Source organism: Branchiostoma belcheri, unplaced genomic scaffold (genome assembly GCF_001625305.1).
Source record: "Branchiostoma belcheri isolate BF01 breed outbred unplaced genomic scaffold, Haploidv18h27 scaffold293, whole genome shotgun sequence".
Classification (NCBI taxonomy): domain Eukaryota; kingdom Metazoa; phylum Chordata; class Leptocardii; order Amphioxiformes; family Branchiostomatidae; genus Branchiostoma; species Branchiostoma belcheri.
This window is the reverse complement of record NW_017803902.1, coordinates 6,666-27,380: the sequence shown is the minus strand read 5'-3', so window position 1 is coordinate 27,380 and position 20,715 is coordinate 6,666. Positions and strand designations below refer to the sequence as shown.

General features: G+C 41.6%; 1 protein-coding gene across 1 annotated transcript in view; it reads left to right on the top strand.

Annotated features, from left to right (window-relative positions):
• Positions 1-7,263: 7,263 nt before the first annotated feature.
• Positions 7,264-20,715, top strand: part of LOC109473201 (tolloid-like protein 2) — a gene marked incomplete at its 3' end in the record, with an annotated part of 15,407 nt that continues 1,955 nt past the window's right edge. Inside the window, exons 1-5 of the mRNA XM_019773078.1 lie at positions 7,264-7,453; positions 9,855-10,083; positions 12,702-12,817; positions 14,061-14,246; positions 18,932-19,160. Coding sequence (XP_019628637.1) covers positions 7,264-7,453; positions 9,855-10,083; positions 12,702-12,817; positions 14,061-14,246; positions 18,932-19,160 — 950 coding nt within the window. The remainder of the gene's footprint in view (positions 7,454-9,854; positions 10,084-12,701; positions 12,818-14,060; positions 14,247-18,931; positions 19,161-20,715) is intronic.

Below are 20,715 nucleotides of genomic sequence, written 5' to 3'. Positions count from 1 at the left end.
CTCTTTGTGTGTGTGTGTGTGTGTGTGTGTGTGTGTGTGTGTGAGTGAGTGAGTGAGTGAGTGAGTGAGTCAGCCGCTGTACGTGTACACAGCCCGGCTTTTCCTCCCGTGCATTACACGCACATACACAGTCACACACAACCTCGCTCTTCACACATCTACTCACATCTACTCACATCCACACACAACCCAACTTTTTGCACATCTACTCACAACTTGGTGCATGACACACACATACACAATCTGCCGATGTACACATACAACTCGGCTTTTTTACACATCTACTTACAAACCTGGTGCATGACACACACAAACACAATCAGCCGCAATACCCACACAACTTGGCTTTTCACACATCTACTCACAACCAGGTGTATGAGACACACATACACAATCAGCCACAATACACACACAACGCGGCTTTCACACATCTACTCACAAACTTGGTGCATATAGTCAGACGTACAGAATTACACACAATCCGGCCCTTCACACATCTACTCACAAGCTGGTGCATGACACACACATACACAATTAGCCGCTGTACACACACAAGTCGGCTTTTCACACATCTACTCACAAATCTGGTGCATGACACACACATACACGGTCACACATCTACTCAAACCTGGTGCATGACACACACATACAATCAGCCGCTGTACACATACAACTCGGCTTTTCACACATCTACTCAAAAACCTGGTGCATAAGACACACATACACAATTAGCCGCTGTACACACATAACCCGGCTCTTCACACATCTACTCACAACCTGGTGCATTAAACACACATACAAAATCTGCTGCTGTACACACACAACTCGCTTTCACACATCTACTAAAAAACCTGGTGCATGACACACACAAATACACAGTAACACTCAACCCGGCTCTAATTCTCACATCTACTTACAAACCTGGTGCATTAAACACAGAGATACACAATCAGCCGCTGTACACACACAACACGGCTTTTTACATATTTGCTCACAACCTCACCAGGTGCTAACACACATATACACAGTAAGCCGCTGTACACACAAGACCCGACTTTTTGCACATCAACTCACAACTTGGTGCATGACACACACATACACAATCGGCCGCTGTACACACACAACTCGACTTTTCACACAACTACTCACAAACCTGGTGCATGAGACACACATACACAATCAGCCGCTGTACACACACCACTCGGCTTTTCACACATCTACTCACAAACCTGGTGCATTACACACACATACACAATCGGCCGCTGTACACACAATCGGCCGCTGTACACACACAACTCAGCTTTTCACACATCTACTCACAAACCTGGTGCATTACACACACATACACAATCGGCCGCTGTACACACACAACTCAGCTTTTCACACATCTACTCACAAACCTGGTGCATTACACACACATACACAATCGGCCACTGTACACACACCACTCGGCTTTTCACACATCTACTCACAAACCTAGTGCATTAAACACACATACATGTACACAATCAGCCGCCGTACACTTACAAATCGGCTATTCACTCATTAGCTGGTGCATGACACACACATACACAATCGACCGCACTACACACACAACGCGGCTTTTCACACATCTACTCACAACCAGGTGTATGAAACACGGATACACAATCGGCCGTTGTACACATACGACTCTGATTGTCACACATCTACACACAAACCTGGTGCAATTGACACACACATACTCGTACACAACTAGAGTTCGAGTCTCATACCTCCATGACATGTTTATTGCTTTCGTAAATCTTACGCATGGTGATGGCCACCTGTAAATGGCTTGCTTTTACAATCCTTTTCATTAGCAAAATTTTTATTTGCTAATTATTCACATAGCCTCTACCTAGTAACATGCAACACACTGGTGAAATCTTTATCATTTGGCATGGACAACGAATGATTTTATTGGTTATGATGCAAGCACGACCTCTGACATATCTTTGCCAACTCATGTTTGCCTTCCAAGCTGACTAATTCAACATTTTTTAATGCAAATATTCAAATTATATGAGGCCATTTGCATATATTGTATCAGTTGATCATACTCTCCACCAAATGACAGGGTTATCTTAAGAAATAGGGCTATTCTAGCGTTTCCTCATAAATTATGCAAATTAGGTCCTGATTCAAATAAATTATGTTTAGTGATGTTCACCTTCACTGAACTTCCAATTATGGCAGGTATTAAATTCCTAGCAGTTACCACCATAAAATTGTACCAATTTGCCATTTATTATGCAAATTAGGTCTTCATTTACATAATCGATATCTGCCAATGATCTTGTCGTTCTCAATAACATATGTCTATAGAGTTTTATAGCCCTAATATTAAATACAGCAGATTAATAGAATTTCCTCATTAAGTATGCAAATTAGATCCTGATTTGCATAATTGTTTTTCGATTATGTCAAGCATCACTTAAGCTACCTACATACCAAAAATCATGATGATCCATCAAACGGTTGTTCAGTTATCCTCTCTCAAAGATTTTCAAAGAAACCATCCTGCAGTTCCAGAACAAGCTGCCAGGGGGCTTAAACTCACGTGACTTCTTCCCGAGGACATGAGCTACCTACCATCCAAAATTCATGACCCTCGCATGTCCAGATCGCGAGATATCAAAACCAGAAGTTAGGCTGCATTACCAAGGGAAGCCACTAGGGGGCCCAAAATCTAATCATTTCCATTTTTCACCAAACCCTACCAACACACCAAGTATGAAACCAATCCATCCAGGCGTTCCTGAGTTATCTTGTTGACCAACAGACGGACAGACGGACAGACAGATAAACGCAACGGAAAATATAACCCCCATGACATGTCATGGAGGTAATCACACACAATCCGGCTCTTCACACATCCACTCACAAGCTGGTGTATTACACATACGTGAACAATCGGCCGCTGTACACACACAACTCGGCTTTTTACACATCTACTCACAAACTTGGTGCATAAAACAGACATACAGAATCACACAAAACCCGGCTTTTCACACTTCTACTCACAACCTGGTGCATGAAACACAGATACACAATCGGCCGTTGTACACATACGACTCAGATTTTCACACATCTACTCACAAACCTGGTGCAATTGACACACACATACAAAATCACACACAATCCGGCTCTTCACACATCCACTCACAAACGCATTACACATACGTAAACAATCGGCCGCTGTACACACACAACTCGGCTTTTCACACATCTACTCACAATTTTGGTGCATAAAACAGACATACAGAATCACACAAAACCCGGCTTTTCACACGTCTACTTACAATCTGGTGCATGCGACACACATACACAATCAGCCGCTTTATACACACAACTCGGCTTTTAACACATCTATTCACGAGCTGGTGCATGACACACACATACACAATCGGCTGATGTACTAATACTAGGTCACTCAGGCTGATCTTCCCTCGAAAAGAATCATTCACTTCACAAATTGCATATCTTCCTTAGTTCAATAAGTACGAAGGACTTCATCTTTCTTTAACCCAAGCAAGTCATTCGTCACTACAAGCCTACATTGTACAACTCCTAAAATTCCAAATAGTCAAAGGTGGATAATTAATTGTCGGGATGGGGCTTCCAGGCAGGTTCCCTTGTGTCAATACTGATTTCAGCAGGGGTCCTCTGGTGCATGATTTGATATGAGTAGACCAGACAAGACAGGCTTAGTAGAACACATTACTCATTGCACATGCAGCAACGTGTATGGTGCAGACTTTTTAGTTTTGATGATGCATTGGCAAATTGTCTGAGGCCAGTTTTGTCACTTTGGCTGCAAGGAGCTTTCATCAAAGCTCCATGATTGTAGAGGATATTGGCACATGATAATAGATATTGTACATGTGTGTGCTGGGTGGGCGTTAAAAAATTCAGTGTGAAAAAGAATCTCTGATTAAAAAAAGCCTAAAAACACTCCAAAAATGAGCCAAAACCATTAAACCTCTGCTTGGAGAGTAGTGTGTCCATACACTACAGATGGAAATCATTCAGTACAAAAAAATGTTTAACTTAAGTGTCTGAATGCACTGAACAAGCTAATATTTTTTTTGTTATACAAAAGTTACAGCGTACATAACATATATCTGTCTCAATCACCGTCCGAACAGCAGTGTAGAAGATACTGTAAGTGGAACACATGCATCTGATTGGGGAACATCTGGTCTAGATTTGTGCCTTCAAGGATTGTGGGCAAGCTGACCAGCCCTCTACAGAACAATTTGAATCAACATGGCCTGTCCTTCAGTGTGGGCGGGGTGGTTTAAATGAATTCCCTCCCAATCCATTAAAAACCCATCAACATTAACCCATTAACAAGTGATCACTTTTCAAGCTTGATTACATCAGCAACAACTAGAACTACCCCTTCAGTGCAGAACAATAGCCAGAAGAGACATTAGAGACATGTACATTGTATATAAACTCCTTGCATATTGGATGACTTTTGGAAAGGAGGTATGACATCCTAACTGATGGTGACAATGCACAAATCCTATCTTTGTATACCTATACCTAGATGAAAAGTGTTTTAAGATTCTTATTCTAATCTGATCTGATCTGAAGTATGTTTGTCCCGGTGATAAATCATGAATGTGGCAGTAATTTGTCCACGTTTTTGGTGCAGTTGTGTATAACACACCATGCACTAAAAAGTTAACTAGTAAAATTTATATGTTTTATAGCATCAAGAATACATGTGTATATGTTGTTTACATGTATGCTTGGGCTTTATGTTATACCCAGGCTAACATTAAAAGCTGATACATAGGTCCAGCTTGTTGGGCGCATGTTTGCATCAAATCATCTTTCTTTGGTGAGAGTTCTCTATGTACCCTGACTTCTAGACGGTGATGGCTTTACAAACATCGCCAGGAGGACACCCATGGTGTTTTGGCTCTGTAGCACAACTCCATCAGCCTTTCCTGAAGTGTGGCATGTTCTTGGTCTTCTTCATCTTGCTGCTGTATGAGTTTTCCTCTCCGTTTAAGTTTCTGGGCAATTTATGACTGATAGGTACATGTAATAGCGATAGGCATTTACAGTAGCTAGTATTCTGCCCACATCTAAAACTTTGCATGTCGCCCCTGACATTAAGTTCAAACAAAACATTTTCCTGACATCGCAAGCCTGACAACTTGGCTTCCGTCTGCTTGGATGTATTATTGATATGTCATTTAATGAATCCTTTCTTGTAGTGTAGTCCAAGCCAATTCGAGAGGACGAATAAAACTCAGAAGCTAAAATAAGTTTGGTAACCAGGCTGCTGTAATCCATCAGTACACATGCACAATAACAGGATCTTCAGAAGGTACATGTACATCCTTGCAACATGTAATGTTAATGGTTTATTAATCACATGCGAGAGGGCTGCATGGAATGCATGCTGTTAACACATGGGGGATTTTGGCAATGCTTAACGGTAAATTCAGGGAGGCTGGCAACAAGTTGTTGTAATGTATAAGGCTTTAGAAGTGACTTCTTTAGGATGTTCTTGTTTTCATGGCAAAACTAGTCTCCTGAACTAGGACACTGTTATGAAAGACATATAGAATTGAAGCCACTGGCTACAATTTACAGTGAATTAAAATGGCTTGCTACGCCTCACAGAAAAGGTGTGAGGACAATTAGACTCAAGCATTATCATGCCCATTCTACTGACTAATAATTTGAAAGAATATATCATCGAGTCACATTGATATAATTTCTTGATTATCAATATTTGAAGAACGTTGCTGCCACCCTACATTATATGTTTTTTAAGGTCAAAAGTACGCAACATTTTCCTCACAGAAGACAACTAAATTTCCAATACATGAAACTGGTGTCTACACACAACTGTCCTATAAATTTCTATCCTAAGCCTATTAATATGTATAAGAAAAGGCTTGTATGTGAAAGAGGGTTACAATTAACTAACATCAGGTTACTTTTCATGTCAACAGTACCCTATCCTAACTGACTGGGCGATTTCCGGGAAAGGGTTAAAGGTATGGGCAGAAAGTCCGGAGCAAACGCCCAGAGGGACGTGTAGTGAGTTCACTGATAGACGATGAAAAAGAGGCTGCTTTTAAATTGGCTTCCCCAACTGAGACGCCGTCAGCCCTCAGTCACATTGGTCCGCTCGTTACTCCTTTATCCTTGTATCCTGGCTGGTCTCCTGGGCTCCAAATGAGATATCTCTTGTTCTACGATGTACATGACTATTTAAGCACGCTGATGCTAGGTGAGGGTTACCAGGTGTGTTTGGGGTCACCTGGACTGCTCCTAACCAGCTTACGCTTCTGACGAATGCACGCCAAGGTCAGGAGCCCCCCGATGCCCCGATTCCAGAAAATCTTCAGATTTTTCAAATTTTAAATGACGCGTGACGACCCCCACTGGGTGTCATTACGATTCGTTAGGTGCCAGGGAAGGTTTTCACAAAATATGAACTTTGTAGGTATGAGCTGTAAAGGGCTACAAACATTTGTCCAAAGTGCAATATTTTGTCCAAAATTAATCTGTTGGGTGTTACTTACATTTGTAGATTTGTTTACACATGCATGAGTATGTGCACACACACACACTGATTCATTTGTGTGTACGTATTCATATGTGTTGTTGTCGGTAAATTCGGGCCGAATGATATTTGTTTCCCTAGTCTGTTTCGTTTTTAAAGTCTTCGGAGTGTTCGCTCGCCTAACAAACGTCAACGCGCTTTTTTTGCGCCATACGGGTCCCCGGCCGGTTTTCGTGGGAAATCGCTATCATACATTTATATCCTAGAGTACACTTGAAACGGACAGAACAACCGGTCGTGACTCCTGGCTTTCTGTCATTCTATTAGTTCTTGGATATCTGCCTAACATGGTTTTTCCACGTGTTGTGTGTTTAAGTCTGTCTTCCCCCTGGACAAATATGACTCCAGACTCCATATATCTTTCCAGCCAACTCGCGGATCAATTTACAACTTTTTAGGTGATACATTCAGAGCATACTTCAAAGGTTTAAAATATTCTGTTAATTCTGTTGTCTGTGCTCTAATCATGTCTTTTTAAGTTGGGTCTGGGCTGAGCTTGGACTTTATTTACAGAAGATGATGACAGAAGAACGAAGAGTGGCTTGTGTATAAGATCTCCCCAAAGCAAAGTCAAGCTCCCCCCAATCTACATAGCCGACCAACTGGTTGAAGAAGTAACTACCTACACACATCTAGGAGTCACGATGCACTACACACTGCGGTGGAAAGAACACGCTGAAAATGTCTCCAGCAAGTCAAACAAGGTACTAGGCCTACTCAGCAAATTGCAAAGAAAACTGCCTCGTGAAGCGCTGGAAACTGCCTACAACACCCTTGTACGCACGAAGCTGGAGTACGCCTCAGTCCTGTTCAGCAACATCGGTACCACAGCCTGTAAGACACTCGAGCAAGTCCAGTATCAGGCAGGACGGCTTGTCTCAGGTGCTATGGCTCGTACACCTCGACTAAAGCTACTAGAAGAGCTAGAGTGGTACAGCCTAGCAGCTAGAAGAGATTACAACAGACTACTCATCATGTACAAACTAGTATCTGGCTCAGTTCCTCCCCACCTTCAGGTGCTGATCCCTACCACCAGAGACAGCCAAAGACAACTCCAAGTCCGGCTTCGTAACGACGCACACCTGCACGTGCCCTTTTGCAGAACGGCCACCTACAGGAACAGCTTCGTTCCGTACACTACGCGACTCTGGAATAGTCTCCCGTCGGAGGTGAGGGAATCTGCCTCTTACAGCCAGTTTAGACAGAGGTGCAGGGCCCACATACTGTCCACCCGCCATCATCAGAAGTACCGAAGGCTAGGTGACCGACAGAACAACATCCTCACCACGAGACTACGTCTTGACTGGTCCCAGCTCAACTCCACCCTCGCCAAGTTCAAACTCACCTCTCGGAGCTGCAGCTGTGGAGCCACGTCTGAGACGGTTGCACACTTTCTCCTCAGCTGCCCTCTGTACGAGGACGCACGGCAAATACTTGCCACCGAAGTACGTCGCCTGACAGATCGACCTCTCTCTACAAACATCCTTCTCAACGGTTACCCAGGTCACGACCCTCTTACAGATCAAAACCTTTCGGCCGCTCTTCACACTTACATTTCATCAACAAACCGATTCTAATTACATAACTCTTAGTCCTTCCATCTATTCCTACAACATTGTAAATATTGAAAATAATATATGTTTGTAAATATTATATATTTTGAATGACCTCTGGCCTCCTACCATACTAATTTATTATTACTTTTTTGTATACAATGCATTAGCCTAGGTTATGGATTGCAGGGTATGTGATTCGTTACTTTATTGTGTTATGTATGTATGTATTTCACAATGTGGGGCCCGACATCAGCTCAGCTGCCAGGGCTTCCACTGTATTGCACTGTATTGTTTGCAATTTAAATAAATAAATAAGAGTGGCTTGTCTTGCCAGGGAAACTTCAGGACTATCCACTGGGTCGGTGTCCCCGGGCTGTTTACGGGGGAACTGTTGAGATTTCATTGCAAATTCTCATAAATTCGCTGTATGACCTTTGGTTTTCTGGACGCTCAGTGGGAGAAATAGAAATGTCGATCTTAATAACTAGGATTTCATTTTTTGTTATGGCTCCTAAATTCAGCTTTTTTTGCGAGAAGGAATTTTGGAGGCACAGACAGTTAGGGGTATTGTGGATACGATACTGTGGTCACTTCCTATGGGATTGGACGAGTTTTACGCCTGACAGTCCTTGACGCTATTTCTTCACATCCTTCTGTAGAGACAGTAGTCAAGCTGTGCGAAGTTACATTACCACAGCTTTTTCTTGGGTTTCTGAAAGGAGGTGTTACAAATTAAAAATTTGTGTTGATGGATAAAATCAACAACATACTGTTTGTTACGATTTGTTTTTTGGTGTTGTTAAAGTAAATATACCCCCTATCATAGCATTAAAGTCCCTTCCAATAAGTACTGACATGGCATGAAAGGGTTCGCAGACAAGCCATAACAGGGTCATTACTTAAGTTGACCAGCACAACACACACACACACACACACACACACACACACACACACACACACAGCAGACACACACACACACACACACACACACACACACACACACACACACACACACACACACACCGTGAGGCAGACACACACACACACACACACGCACGCACACACACACACACACACACAATCACAGACACAGACACACACAGATACGCCAAAAACAACACCACCATTGTTTATGGAAGTAATAAATCATTTAAATTTATTTTATGGTTAGAGCATGTAGTTTACTTTACAACCATGTACACCGGTAAGTAGCTGAAGGCATTGGACGCTAGGATAATGGGATTTTCGTATACACAACCAGAGATTCGTCGTACCTCGCTTCCGTTTGGATGTCTATCAGACACCTTACTCAGAACTTCTGACTAGAATCCTGCTTTTCGCCGCTATATGTAGCCGATGTAGGTGGCGCTTTTGCGGCCAGAACACAATCTCAAACATGGCTGAGTTTGTATCTCCCCTCGTCCCGGTTCACCTTAGTGCCATCTGCATCGGCTGAAAATAGCGTCGAGAAGCATTACTCCAGTCAGAAGCATAGGATCTATGAGAAGAAAGGGAAAGAGCTCGAGTAAAAGCAATATTTTTAAATACTTAAAAGTCCATATCGTGTATATACTGATATGTATAGACCCGGTAACCCTGTATAAAACATAGCTTGCCTTCACGCTTACATAGTGACGTGACGTTACCTGCACCTGGTGATGTTATTTCTCATTCCACAGTAACCAGCGCCACCGGATGTGGAGGGAGCCTGACGGCTTCTTCTGGAGGCCCTGTGACGTCACCCAACTATCCCGGTAACTATGGCAACAATGAGAACTGCGAGTGGTCGATCACTGCACCAGAAGGAAGCATCATTCGCCTCACGTTTGACAGCTTCAACACTGAGGACGATTATGACTTTCTCATCATCTACGATGGAGCCAGTGATAATGCTGCAGAGATAGAAAGGTATAAACAGACGTTGCGGAGGTTTCTGACGTTTGACTTGCGATAGAAGAAAACTGACTTAAGTACAGACTGACTACTATTGTTAAAATGAATGAATGAATTTTACTGCTTGACAGTTGTACAATAGACTTACTGTATTGCTCACATTATCATTGTTGCCATCGTTGTACTGTGAGAAATACAATAAGTTTATTCTACTACTACTACTACTTCAGAAAAAAAATGAACTTAAACGTCATATTGACAAGATGTGTGTTACGCGTTTTACAGTACTTTCTAAATTTTGTAAGGCACTACATATATATATTTATATATTTTTTTTTTATTTGCAAATTCAACAAGGACAATACAAGACAAGGTGGTGAGGTACTCTAGCTATAGCTAATTTTAGCCTCACCACCAAACATAGAATACAATTACAATACATAACAAAAACAGAGAACAGCAAGTGGGTGGGATGGGTCGTTAAATAGTACAAAGAAATGTTTAGTAGGCTATATAATAAATCAATCGAGTACAAACCGTTTGGTGTCAACAATATAAGTTTGAGTGGTTAGCAAGATATTACAGTTTGTATCATAGTATAAATCAGGTAATCCTCTAAGTAAAATATCACATAACAATCGTTCAGACATATTGAAAACATCAAAATATATATATTTGGGGTCGGGGGTATGACTTCAGTACATTAAAAATATCTGTGTTTGTCTTTGGGAAAGGTTTACTAGCTTTAACATGTGTTTCGTTCATTTTGTTTATCTGTAGTATAGGCAAATTAGTCATTAAGAATTTAATATTCATCTTCAACAGTTTCTTGACACGAGGGACATTTTTCTCCGGTAACTGGTATATGACTATAGCCACCTTTTTCTATTTTCAGCTTTGTGCGAACTGATTCTTAATTTGGTAATGTTAACTGTAAAGGCTTTGCGCCATCTGACAACAAAGGTATTAGTCAGGTTAAAAATAAACATCTCACTGGAACTACAACTTCTAATCAGATCGGAAAAACATAAATGACCCATGATAAGGACTTAAATTATACCTTTTATGTTCCTTGAATCAAATCTACACGAAGTAATAATGATGCCCAATCAACATGGGGTATTCAAGCTACTCTACACGCTTGAATTTACTCTTCATAAGGCCACAGCAAGTAAATTTTATGGATGACATCCGCGCGCGCCTTAATTTTCGTCTGATTTTGGAAAAAAAAACAAGAAATTTTGTTGCACTCTGACAGTGGTCAACATGCCGAAATGGACAAAGATGTCTGTTGCCATGCTGGAAGGTGGATGGCAGATAACTAGGAAGAGAGGAGACAAGAAAAGGCTCAGATTTAATGTTTTGTTTCTTAATTTGATGCAGTGATATGTGATGCTGGCTGTGTATATGTGAGGTTCCTACTGAGTCAAAACCATTTGTACAATGATTGAGTCAAAATTTTACATTGTAGGAACCTTGTTTTTTTCGGCCCGCCTTGTTTTTTTTTCGCCCGCTCGCATTGGATTTGGAGTCTGCGGAGGATGTCATCCATAAAATTTACTTGCTGTGGCCTAACGATAACTACCCTAAACTTGGCAATATAACAATAGTTTCACGGCGGTCGGTTGCTAGGCTAAAAGTCGCATTACTAGGGAGGTATCGGGTTACAGAACGCGTTCGAACGTGGCCGCGCGGGAGTCCCAGGCCGGCCCGGGGGCAACGGGTAAAATTTGAAAATAAACAAAAGTAATTGGAGAGTAAATACTCGTCAAAATAAAATGTAATAAGTGATTTTGTTTACCTCATATGTTATTCTTGCACTGCCTTTGCTCCACTTTGTGTACATTTGCTTTCAAATGAGATCAATTTCGGATTTCAAAAAGGGTTCACGAGAACCAAACAACTGATTTTAAGAGGCCCCGAAAATTGAAAATAAGGTTAGATTTTTGGATTTTTTCAGAAATATTACAGTAAATTTAAACTTTCTGTCTTAGGATTTTTTTATTTTTTAACTAAAACTCGACTTACAGTCAAAAGAAGAGCTAAAAACGCAGTGTTTTAACTTTAAATACCGATAATTCATAATCGCGGCCATATTTTAAAAATCCCTAAGACAGAAATCTGCGGAAATCGTTGCTCTTCCAAACAAGCCCTCAATGAGGTAATTTGAGTGATTTTTGGGAATGGTTAAAATACCATGTTTGCACGCGTGCTATGACACTTGGATATGGGGACCTGGATTTTATAACAGCGTCAACAAGAATTCTGACCTTCAAGGTCACCCACGATGACGGCAGTAGCTTCGTTACATGTTACATATCCACAATAAAATCACGGCATAGATGTAATGTTTTGAAAACGGTTCATATTTGTGGAAAGGTGGATTTTTCCTGTTCCGTGGTTCCCAAGTAAAAAAGGGCTTGAAGTAGCCGGTTGTAGCGGCTTTACTGTAAATGACCGCGGGTAACCCCAGATCGAACGCCCGCTCTATTCGAATGACGTCATATCGAACAAGATTCGCGGGTTCGGGGGATTCGATCTCCATAGTAGCGGAGTGGGACTTTTGGGCCCAAATCTGACCATCGTGTTTGTGCGTCAAATATTGATTTTCCTTATTATTCCATAATGTCTAGGTTAACCGGTTACCGATCGCAAATTAGCCCCATCATCAGCACATCCAACACGCTGTTCCTGAGGTTTACATCTGATAGGAGTGTCAGCCGTCAGGGGTTCCAGTTCAACTACACAAGTAAGATCTTTGGTTACACTTCTAAAATCAACAAGGTCAATGATATCATATTTAGTATGCTGGTTAGTATGAAATGTGTTTGTGGCAGTTTTTGGTATATGATTAGTCCATGATGGGTCCAGACGATGCGAACAAATTGCAACTTATGTAAATGACGCTCAATTGGCATGATTAACAAGAGTTCCACGATCTCATACCTTCGCAAAATGATGTTAACCCTAGCGGTTGACCAATTATACAATTTCAACCATGGATTTTGCAAATAAGAGCCTCATTTGCATGGATTATATAAGTTGATCATATTCTCCACCCAATGACAGCCTCATCTTAACAATAAGGCTATTATAGCACTTCCTCATAAATTATGCAAATAAGGTCAAGATTTGAATAAATTATGTTTATTGACGTTCACCTTCTCCTAACTTCCAAATGTGGCAAGTATGAAATTCCCAGCAGTCACAACTATGAAATTATAAAAACATTCCATTAATTATGCAAATTAGATCCTCATTTACATAATCTATATCCTCAGACGTTTTTTCTCGTTCTCAAGTAGATGCCAAGTGTTTCATAGTTCTATAATCGAACAAAGCAGATTTATAGAATTTCCTGATTAATTATGCAAATTAGCTCATGATTTGCATAATTGCAATCCGATTATGTCAAGCATCACTTAAACTACCTACATACCAAAAATCATGACAATCCGTCTACCGGTTCTTGAGTTATCCGCCTTCGAAAATTTTTCAACAAATGCTCCTGCAGTTCCAGAACAAGCCGCTAGGGGGCCCAAACTCATTTCACTTCTTTCCTATTCTAAGAGCTATCTACCACCAAAAATTCGTGACCCTAGCATGTCCAGATCACGAGATATCGAAACCCGAAGTTCTGCTGCAGTACCTAGGAAAGCCGCCAGGGGGCCCAAAATCTAATTATACCTACCGACCTACCAAGTTTCATTCCAATCCATTAAAAGCTTCTTGAGTTATCGTGCTAAACCACAAACATGCATACATACATACATACACACAAACGCTACCGGAAACATAACCTTCTTGGCGAAGGTAATAACTAAAGGTAATTTGCATTGGTATACACAATAGGACTTTTATAATTTGTAATCTATGTAATGTATGGAAAGTGGAGCATTAATAAATAAAATAATGCAAATGTACAAATAATTGTAGATCAATGATAAATGACGAAGGAAGGACATCCAAACCTTTACATTGTTTTGTTCCAGGCAGTACTGCAGGTCAATGCTGGGATCCCGGTGTGCCGGCCAATGGGAACAGGGATAACAACAGTAACTTTACATCAGGACAGACAGTCAGGTACACCTGTATGGACGGGTATCCGCTGAGGGGGGCTGCTAATATAACCTGCCAGCCGAACGGGACTTGGAGTGGTGCCACACCAACTTGTGGAGGTAATATATAAAGAACTAGAGTTCCACGATCTCATACCTTCGCCAAATGATGTTAGCCTTTATGAGTAAGAAATTATAGATTAATCCCCCTGATTGTGCAAATAGGATCCTATATTTGCATCAATTATATCTGCTAAACATATTCTACACCAGAAGGCAGTCTTATCTTATCAAAGAATGCCATTATAGCATTTCCTCATAAATTATGCAAATAAGGTCCTTATTTGAATAAGTTATGTTTAATTATGTTCACCTTCACATAACTTTCAAATATCCCAAGTATGAAATTCCAGGCAGCTACCACTATGTAAATATAACATTTTCTCATTAATTATGCAAATTAAGTCTTCATTTGCATAATCGATATCTGCCTGTATTTCTGCCGTTCTTAATTACATATGTCACAAGCTTGAATAGTCCTATCATGGAATCCAGCTGATTTATAGAATTTCCTCATTAATTATGCAAATTACATTAATATATGCATAATTATAATATTATTATGTTAAGCACCCCTTCAGCTACCTTCATGCCAAAAATCACGACGATCCATCAATCGGTTCTAGAGTTATCCGCCTTTAAATATTTTTCAACTAACGCCCCTGCAGTTCCAGAGCAAGCCGCTAGGGAGGCTAAACTCACATCACTTCTTCCCCAGCACAAGAGCTACCTACCATCCAAATTTAGTCACCCTAGCATGTCTAGATCACGAGATATCAAAACCGGAAGTTCAGCTGCAGTACCATAACAAGCCGCTAGGGGCCCAAAATTTAATCAGTTCCACGTCTCATGAAGACCTATTCACCTACCAAATATCAAGACAATCCATTTTAGCCTTCTTGAGTTATCGTGCTGACACACACACAAACACACACACACACACACAGACACACGAACGCCTACGAAAACATAACCTTCTTGGCGAAGGTAATAAAACTATTGAGCCTACCCGTGGTGGCAACCTACAAGACCTGATCATCACTTCCCACCCAGCGATGTGCAACCAATCCGGCACCATGGCACCCCTCGGGGACTCGGACCACTTGTCAACCTTTGCTATATTAAATCTTAAAGCTACACGGCCCTGTGGGAGAAGGCTTGTCTGGTTGTATAAAAAAGCAAATTTCGAAACACTCTGTGAAAACATTAATAATGCCCCGTGGAATTTAAACTTTGACTATGATTCAATGGATGATGTATGGGATTCCTGGTATAATATGTTCCCCTAAATTCTGTAAAAAGCATATTCCCCACAAACTTGTCCCAACACAAAAAAACTGCAAAACCCTGGATTAACGGCAACAAAGAAATCGTAAGTGCGATCCGTAAAAAACATCGCCTACACTCTAAAGCCAAGCAGAAGAACACAGCAGAAGCTTGGTCATCCTACCGGAGCCAACGAAACCTAGTCACTGCTCTAACAAGAAGAGCTGAAGCCACTTACCTCAAGGAAGTCCTAGAAGACGTCGAAGGCGGAAACACACGACGCCTCTTTAAGTACACCAAGACAGTTCTAGGACAAGCCTCTACTGGCGTTCCAGCACTTAAACTGGGAAATAACATCCTTGACTCACCTAGAGAAAAGGCTACAGCACTTAATGACTTTTTTGTCCAGCAGACCGACTTACCCGGCAGAGATGATCCTTCTTCTGCCTTTGTCCCACCCGTCTCTCCTGAAACACTCCTGGAATCACTGCAGGTAACAGTGGACGAAGTCCGCCAGCAACTTCTCAGCCTTAAAGTTGGAAAGTCCTGCGGCCCAGACGACATTACTCCTAACCTCTTGCGTCGGGTAGCGGATTCCATCTCTCGACCCTTAACGCACCTGTTTAACATGTCGCTCTCACTCGGGCAAGTCCCCTCCAGATGGAAGGAAGCAAACGTGACACCTATCCACAAAGGAGGTAGTCGTCATGCCCTCAACAACTACAGGCCAATATCACTTCTGAACAGTATCCCCAAAGTATTGGAAAACCTTGTAAACAAACGTTTAAATGACCACATTCGCCCAATGCTGACAAAACACCAAAGCGGATTTCGAGCGTACGACAACACTACTCTCCAACTGGTCCGACTTGTGGACGAATGGACAAAAGCTATGGACAAAGGAGAGGTGGTTGGTTGCGTCTTTCTGGATCTGCGAAAGGCTTTTGATAAAGTCTGGCACCATGGTCTTCTGGCCAAACTAGCAGGTTAACGGAATCCGTGGGGTCCCTCCTAGAGTGGTTTTGCAGCTACCTTACAGATAGACGTCAGCGGGTGGTTGTCAACGGCGCAACATCCGACTGGAAGACACCCCTTGCTGGCGTCCCCCACGGGTTCTATCTTAGGCCCAACACTCTTATCTTATACATTAATGACTTACCTTCTAGATGTACAACATGTGAGGCGAATCTGTTCGCAGATGACACCTCCTCTTACTGTAGCTCACCGTTCCATCAACACAGTTGTAGACTCACTGAACACAGATCTGGCAACAGTTTCCGAGTGGCTACAACACTGGAAACTAGAGGCTAATAGGGACAAATGTAAAGTTATGTTTCTCACTACCCGCCCCCTCCCACAAAGGATCCCCCCGGTCATCTTAGCCGGTACCATCTTACAGATTGTCCACAGTCACAAACACCTGGGTGTGACCCTAACCAGTAAACTCACCTGGTCTGCACACGTCGAAGCCATGACAAACAAGGCAAGACGTACTGCTGGAATGCTCTGCGCCCTTCGAAAAAGGTGCCCAAGACCATACTACTACAACTGTACAAAATCATTGTCAGACCAGTTCTAGAATATGCTGACATCGTCTGGGGTGGTCTCACCATGCGTGATCAAAAGACCATCGAATCGGTCCAATACCGGTCAGCCAGAGTGATAAGTGGACACCACGGGATTCCTTATCCCTCTCACAAATCTCTCTATTCTCAGGTTGCCCTCCCTTCACTTACTTACCGTCGTAAGGTTCACGCAGTAACCACTCTGTACAAATTGAAGAATGGTCACTGCCCGCCCCACCTAGCTAGTTTATTACCTGTTACCAGGACATCCGCCATACATTCCAGATACCCCCTCAGAAATGGAAATAATCTTTGTGTACAAATCCCCAAAAGCTCCAAAACACAGAATGCCTTCCTCCACAGAGCCACCCTCTTATGGAACTCCCTCTCAGTTGACATTCAATCGGCCCGTACACTGTTTTCTTTTAAAGCTAAAGCATGGAACTCCTTCGGGGATCCATATTCTACTTAACTACACATCACATTTGTGTCACCTCCCGACTTAACAGTTGTACATATTATCTCCGAGTCGGCAACTTTGTAAATACATGGACTCTACCACTCAAACAATATGTATTTCATAAATGTAAGCAAATATTATTCTTATTGTATTTGGATTGTAATATGTATTTTTATGTATGTATAACGTTTCTTCCTACTCCCCAGGGTGTCCCTTAACAATAGTCTCTGACTAGTTGGGACACCCTGGCTTCTTTGTAAGCCAAATAAATAAATAAATAAAAAAATAAAAACTATTGACGTTAGGGTTAGAACTTCTGGTTTACGGTATACATGCGTACAAAGGTAACATTGATCATCATGTTCAAAGTGGCTTTTTAATGACTTAATGCCTTGAAGTTTGAGAAGTACATTATCCCCAGGATGACCAAAATAGAGGGGTCTTAATAAAGTTAACCCAATTCAAATCGTTAGGAGGAAAGTCACCCAATGATCAGAGATGTTTTTAAGGTCAGCCACATGGCATTCATGATTTGTTGGAACATGGAGTTCATAATTAGACAATTGCAACAGCAAGGAAATTCTATGGATGGGATCGTCCACAGACTCCAAATTTAATGCGTTTGGGTGAACAAGACAAGGCGGGCAAAAAGTACAAGACAAGGTGGGCGAAAAGTATTCCTACATTTTCAGATTTTGAGACAATAAACTTTGAATTGAAGTGAACAAATCGAAATACCGTGCACCATCATGGGCAGCTAATACGCTCCTGGATATTCATACATTCATACTGTGGACACTTGCCATCAACGGCGAGCGATTGCGCCTCACATCACTGAAACAACTTTAACAATTAAGGTATTTTTTGACAGAACTGATAGATGTTTATGACATTTGCGATGAGCCTCTATGCTGTCTGTGTTCTAAAATGAAACAAAAATAAATAATTCACATTAGGGTTAGAGCATGTGGTTTACTGTATAGCCATATACACCGGTAAGTTCCTGAAGGCATTTGAAGCTAAGATATTGGGATTTTCTTTACACAACCAAGGATCCCTGCTACCTTGCTTCGCCTTTGGATGTCTATTACCTTCCTCAGAACTTTTGACTAGAGTCCTGCTTTTATATGTAGCCGATGTAGGTGGCGCTTTTGCGGCCAGAACACAATCTCAAACGTGGCTGAGTTTGTATCTCCCTCTTAGCTCGTCCCGGTTCCCCTCAGTGCCACCTGCATCGGCTGAGAATAGGGGCGAGAAGCATTACTCCAGTCAGAAGCATAGAGTCTATGAGAAGAAAGGGAAGAGTAAATAAGTAAACACAATATTTAAGTCCATACCGTGTGTATACTGATAGGTATAGACCCGGTAAATCTGTATAAAACATAGCTTATCTGCACGCTTACATTGTGACGTGACGTTACCTGCACCTGGTGATGTTATTTCTCATTCCACAGGAACCAGCGCCACCGGATGTGGAGGGAGCCTGACGGCTCCTTCTGGAGGCCCTGTGACGTCACCCAACTATCCCGGTAACTATGGCAACAATAAGAACTGCGAGTGGCTGATCACTGTACCAGAAGGAAGCATCATTCGCCTCACGTTTGACAGCTTCTACACTGAGGACGGTTATGACTTTCTCACCATCTACGATGGAGCCAGTGATCATGCTGCAGAGATAGAAAGGTATAAACAGACGTTGCGGAGGTTTGTGAGGTTTGACTTCCGATAGAAGAAAACTGACTTAAGTACAGACTGACTACTATTGTTAGAATGGATGAATGAATTTTACTGCTTGACAGTTGTACAATAGACTTACTGTATTGCTTACATTGTCATTGTTGCCATCGTTGTACAGTGAGAAATACAATAAGTTTATTCTAAGAAACTACTTCAGAAAAAAAAGTGAACTTAACCCTCAAACACCCGAACGGGGTCCATTTGGACCCCAGGCGTATATTTTTATGTGCTATTTGAAAATTTTTGAGTCGAAAAAAAAATTCCTCCCGTGACTTTGTCAATAAACCTCTTCTTCAAGTTCTCCTAAAATTTTTTTGGAGATCGGGACAAGTCTATAAAAATAACAAGGGGAAGTCTGATTGAGACCGTCTGGGGTCCAAATGGACCCCAGCCATATATTTGCACTTTCGTACACACGAAATTGTTCGGATGTTCTAAATATCTCTTCAAAGAAGCATTATTGCTTTAATATTATGCAGTTTGCCAAGTAACCATAACCTCAGCAGTCGAACCGCAGACCGCTGTGCGCATCAGTTCTGCGCAGCTCTCTCTAAGATCTCGTTTAAATCTCGCGCTTCTTTTCCAAGGTAATGTGATCCGCGAGAATCCGCGAGAGTTTGCTACTGTTTACTGTTTCGCTTGTAACTCCGCTTTGCGTAAGTGTTTCCTTGTCATACGTTAATGTGAGATGTAAGAAGGGCCGGCGTCACGCTCAAGGTCGTAGATGTACATTACCGGTGGTGTTTGTTGGAGAAACGAGGTTTCAAAGTTGACCGTGTTTGATGGAGATGATTCCACTCGAGATAGGTACCCTTTAGTTTTTTTGGGGGTCAAACCCGTTTGCCATATTTCATCGTCGATTTGGTGTACTGTTTAATAAAGTATAGACCCTCCCCCATCTATCGTGTGTTGTTTCTTTTGGGATCCTGTAGTTGTTACAATATAGTAACCGGTAGTAAGTTGGGCTCATTCAGTCGAATTCCCAACGATTTTTGTTCGAATCGCAAACTTTTGCAACTAGTTCTAACCAATACACCTGTAATGTAAGATGTGGCTGAAATATAGTTATGTTGGCTTGACACCTGTGTACTTAGTTTTGAAGTTGCACAATGTGTATTGCAGCTCGACCTTGAGAAATAGTGTAATTTCTTTACAGTTTATTTGCCTTTAAAAATGTTCCGTTAAAAGTTACATAGAACAAAATGAAAGTGAAAGAATAACGACGAAATGGTAAGCTTCAAAACGATACCCACTTTACGGATGAAAAAGAAGAGAAGAATTTGGACATGAACAAATACAACAACAGGTTGTATTTTTCATGACCTAATTTTGAAGGAGAAATCGGACACTATGACCTGTTACTGTAAATATGCAAACATCGGGCATATGTACTGACATTTGTATAGTTGCACATGAATCCCACTTTCTCTAGCGTCTTCATGATATAAGTCTTACTTGGAATGGGTTTCAGAAAGTCTGTTTGTGATGAAAAAACTTGATT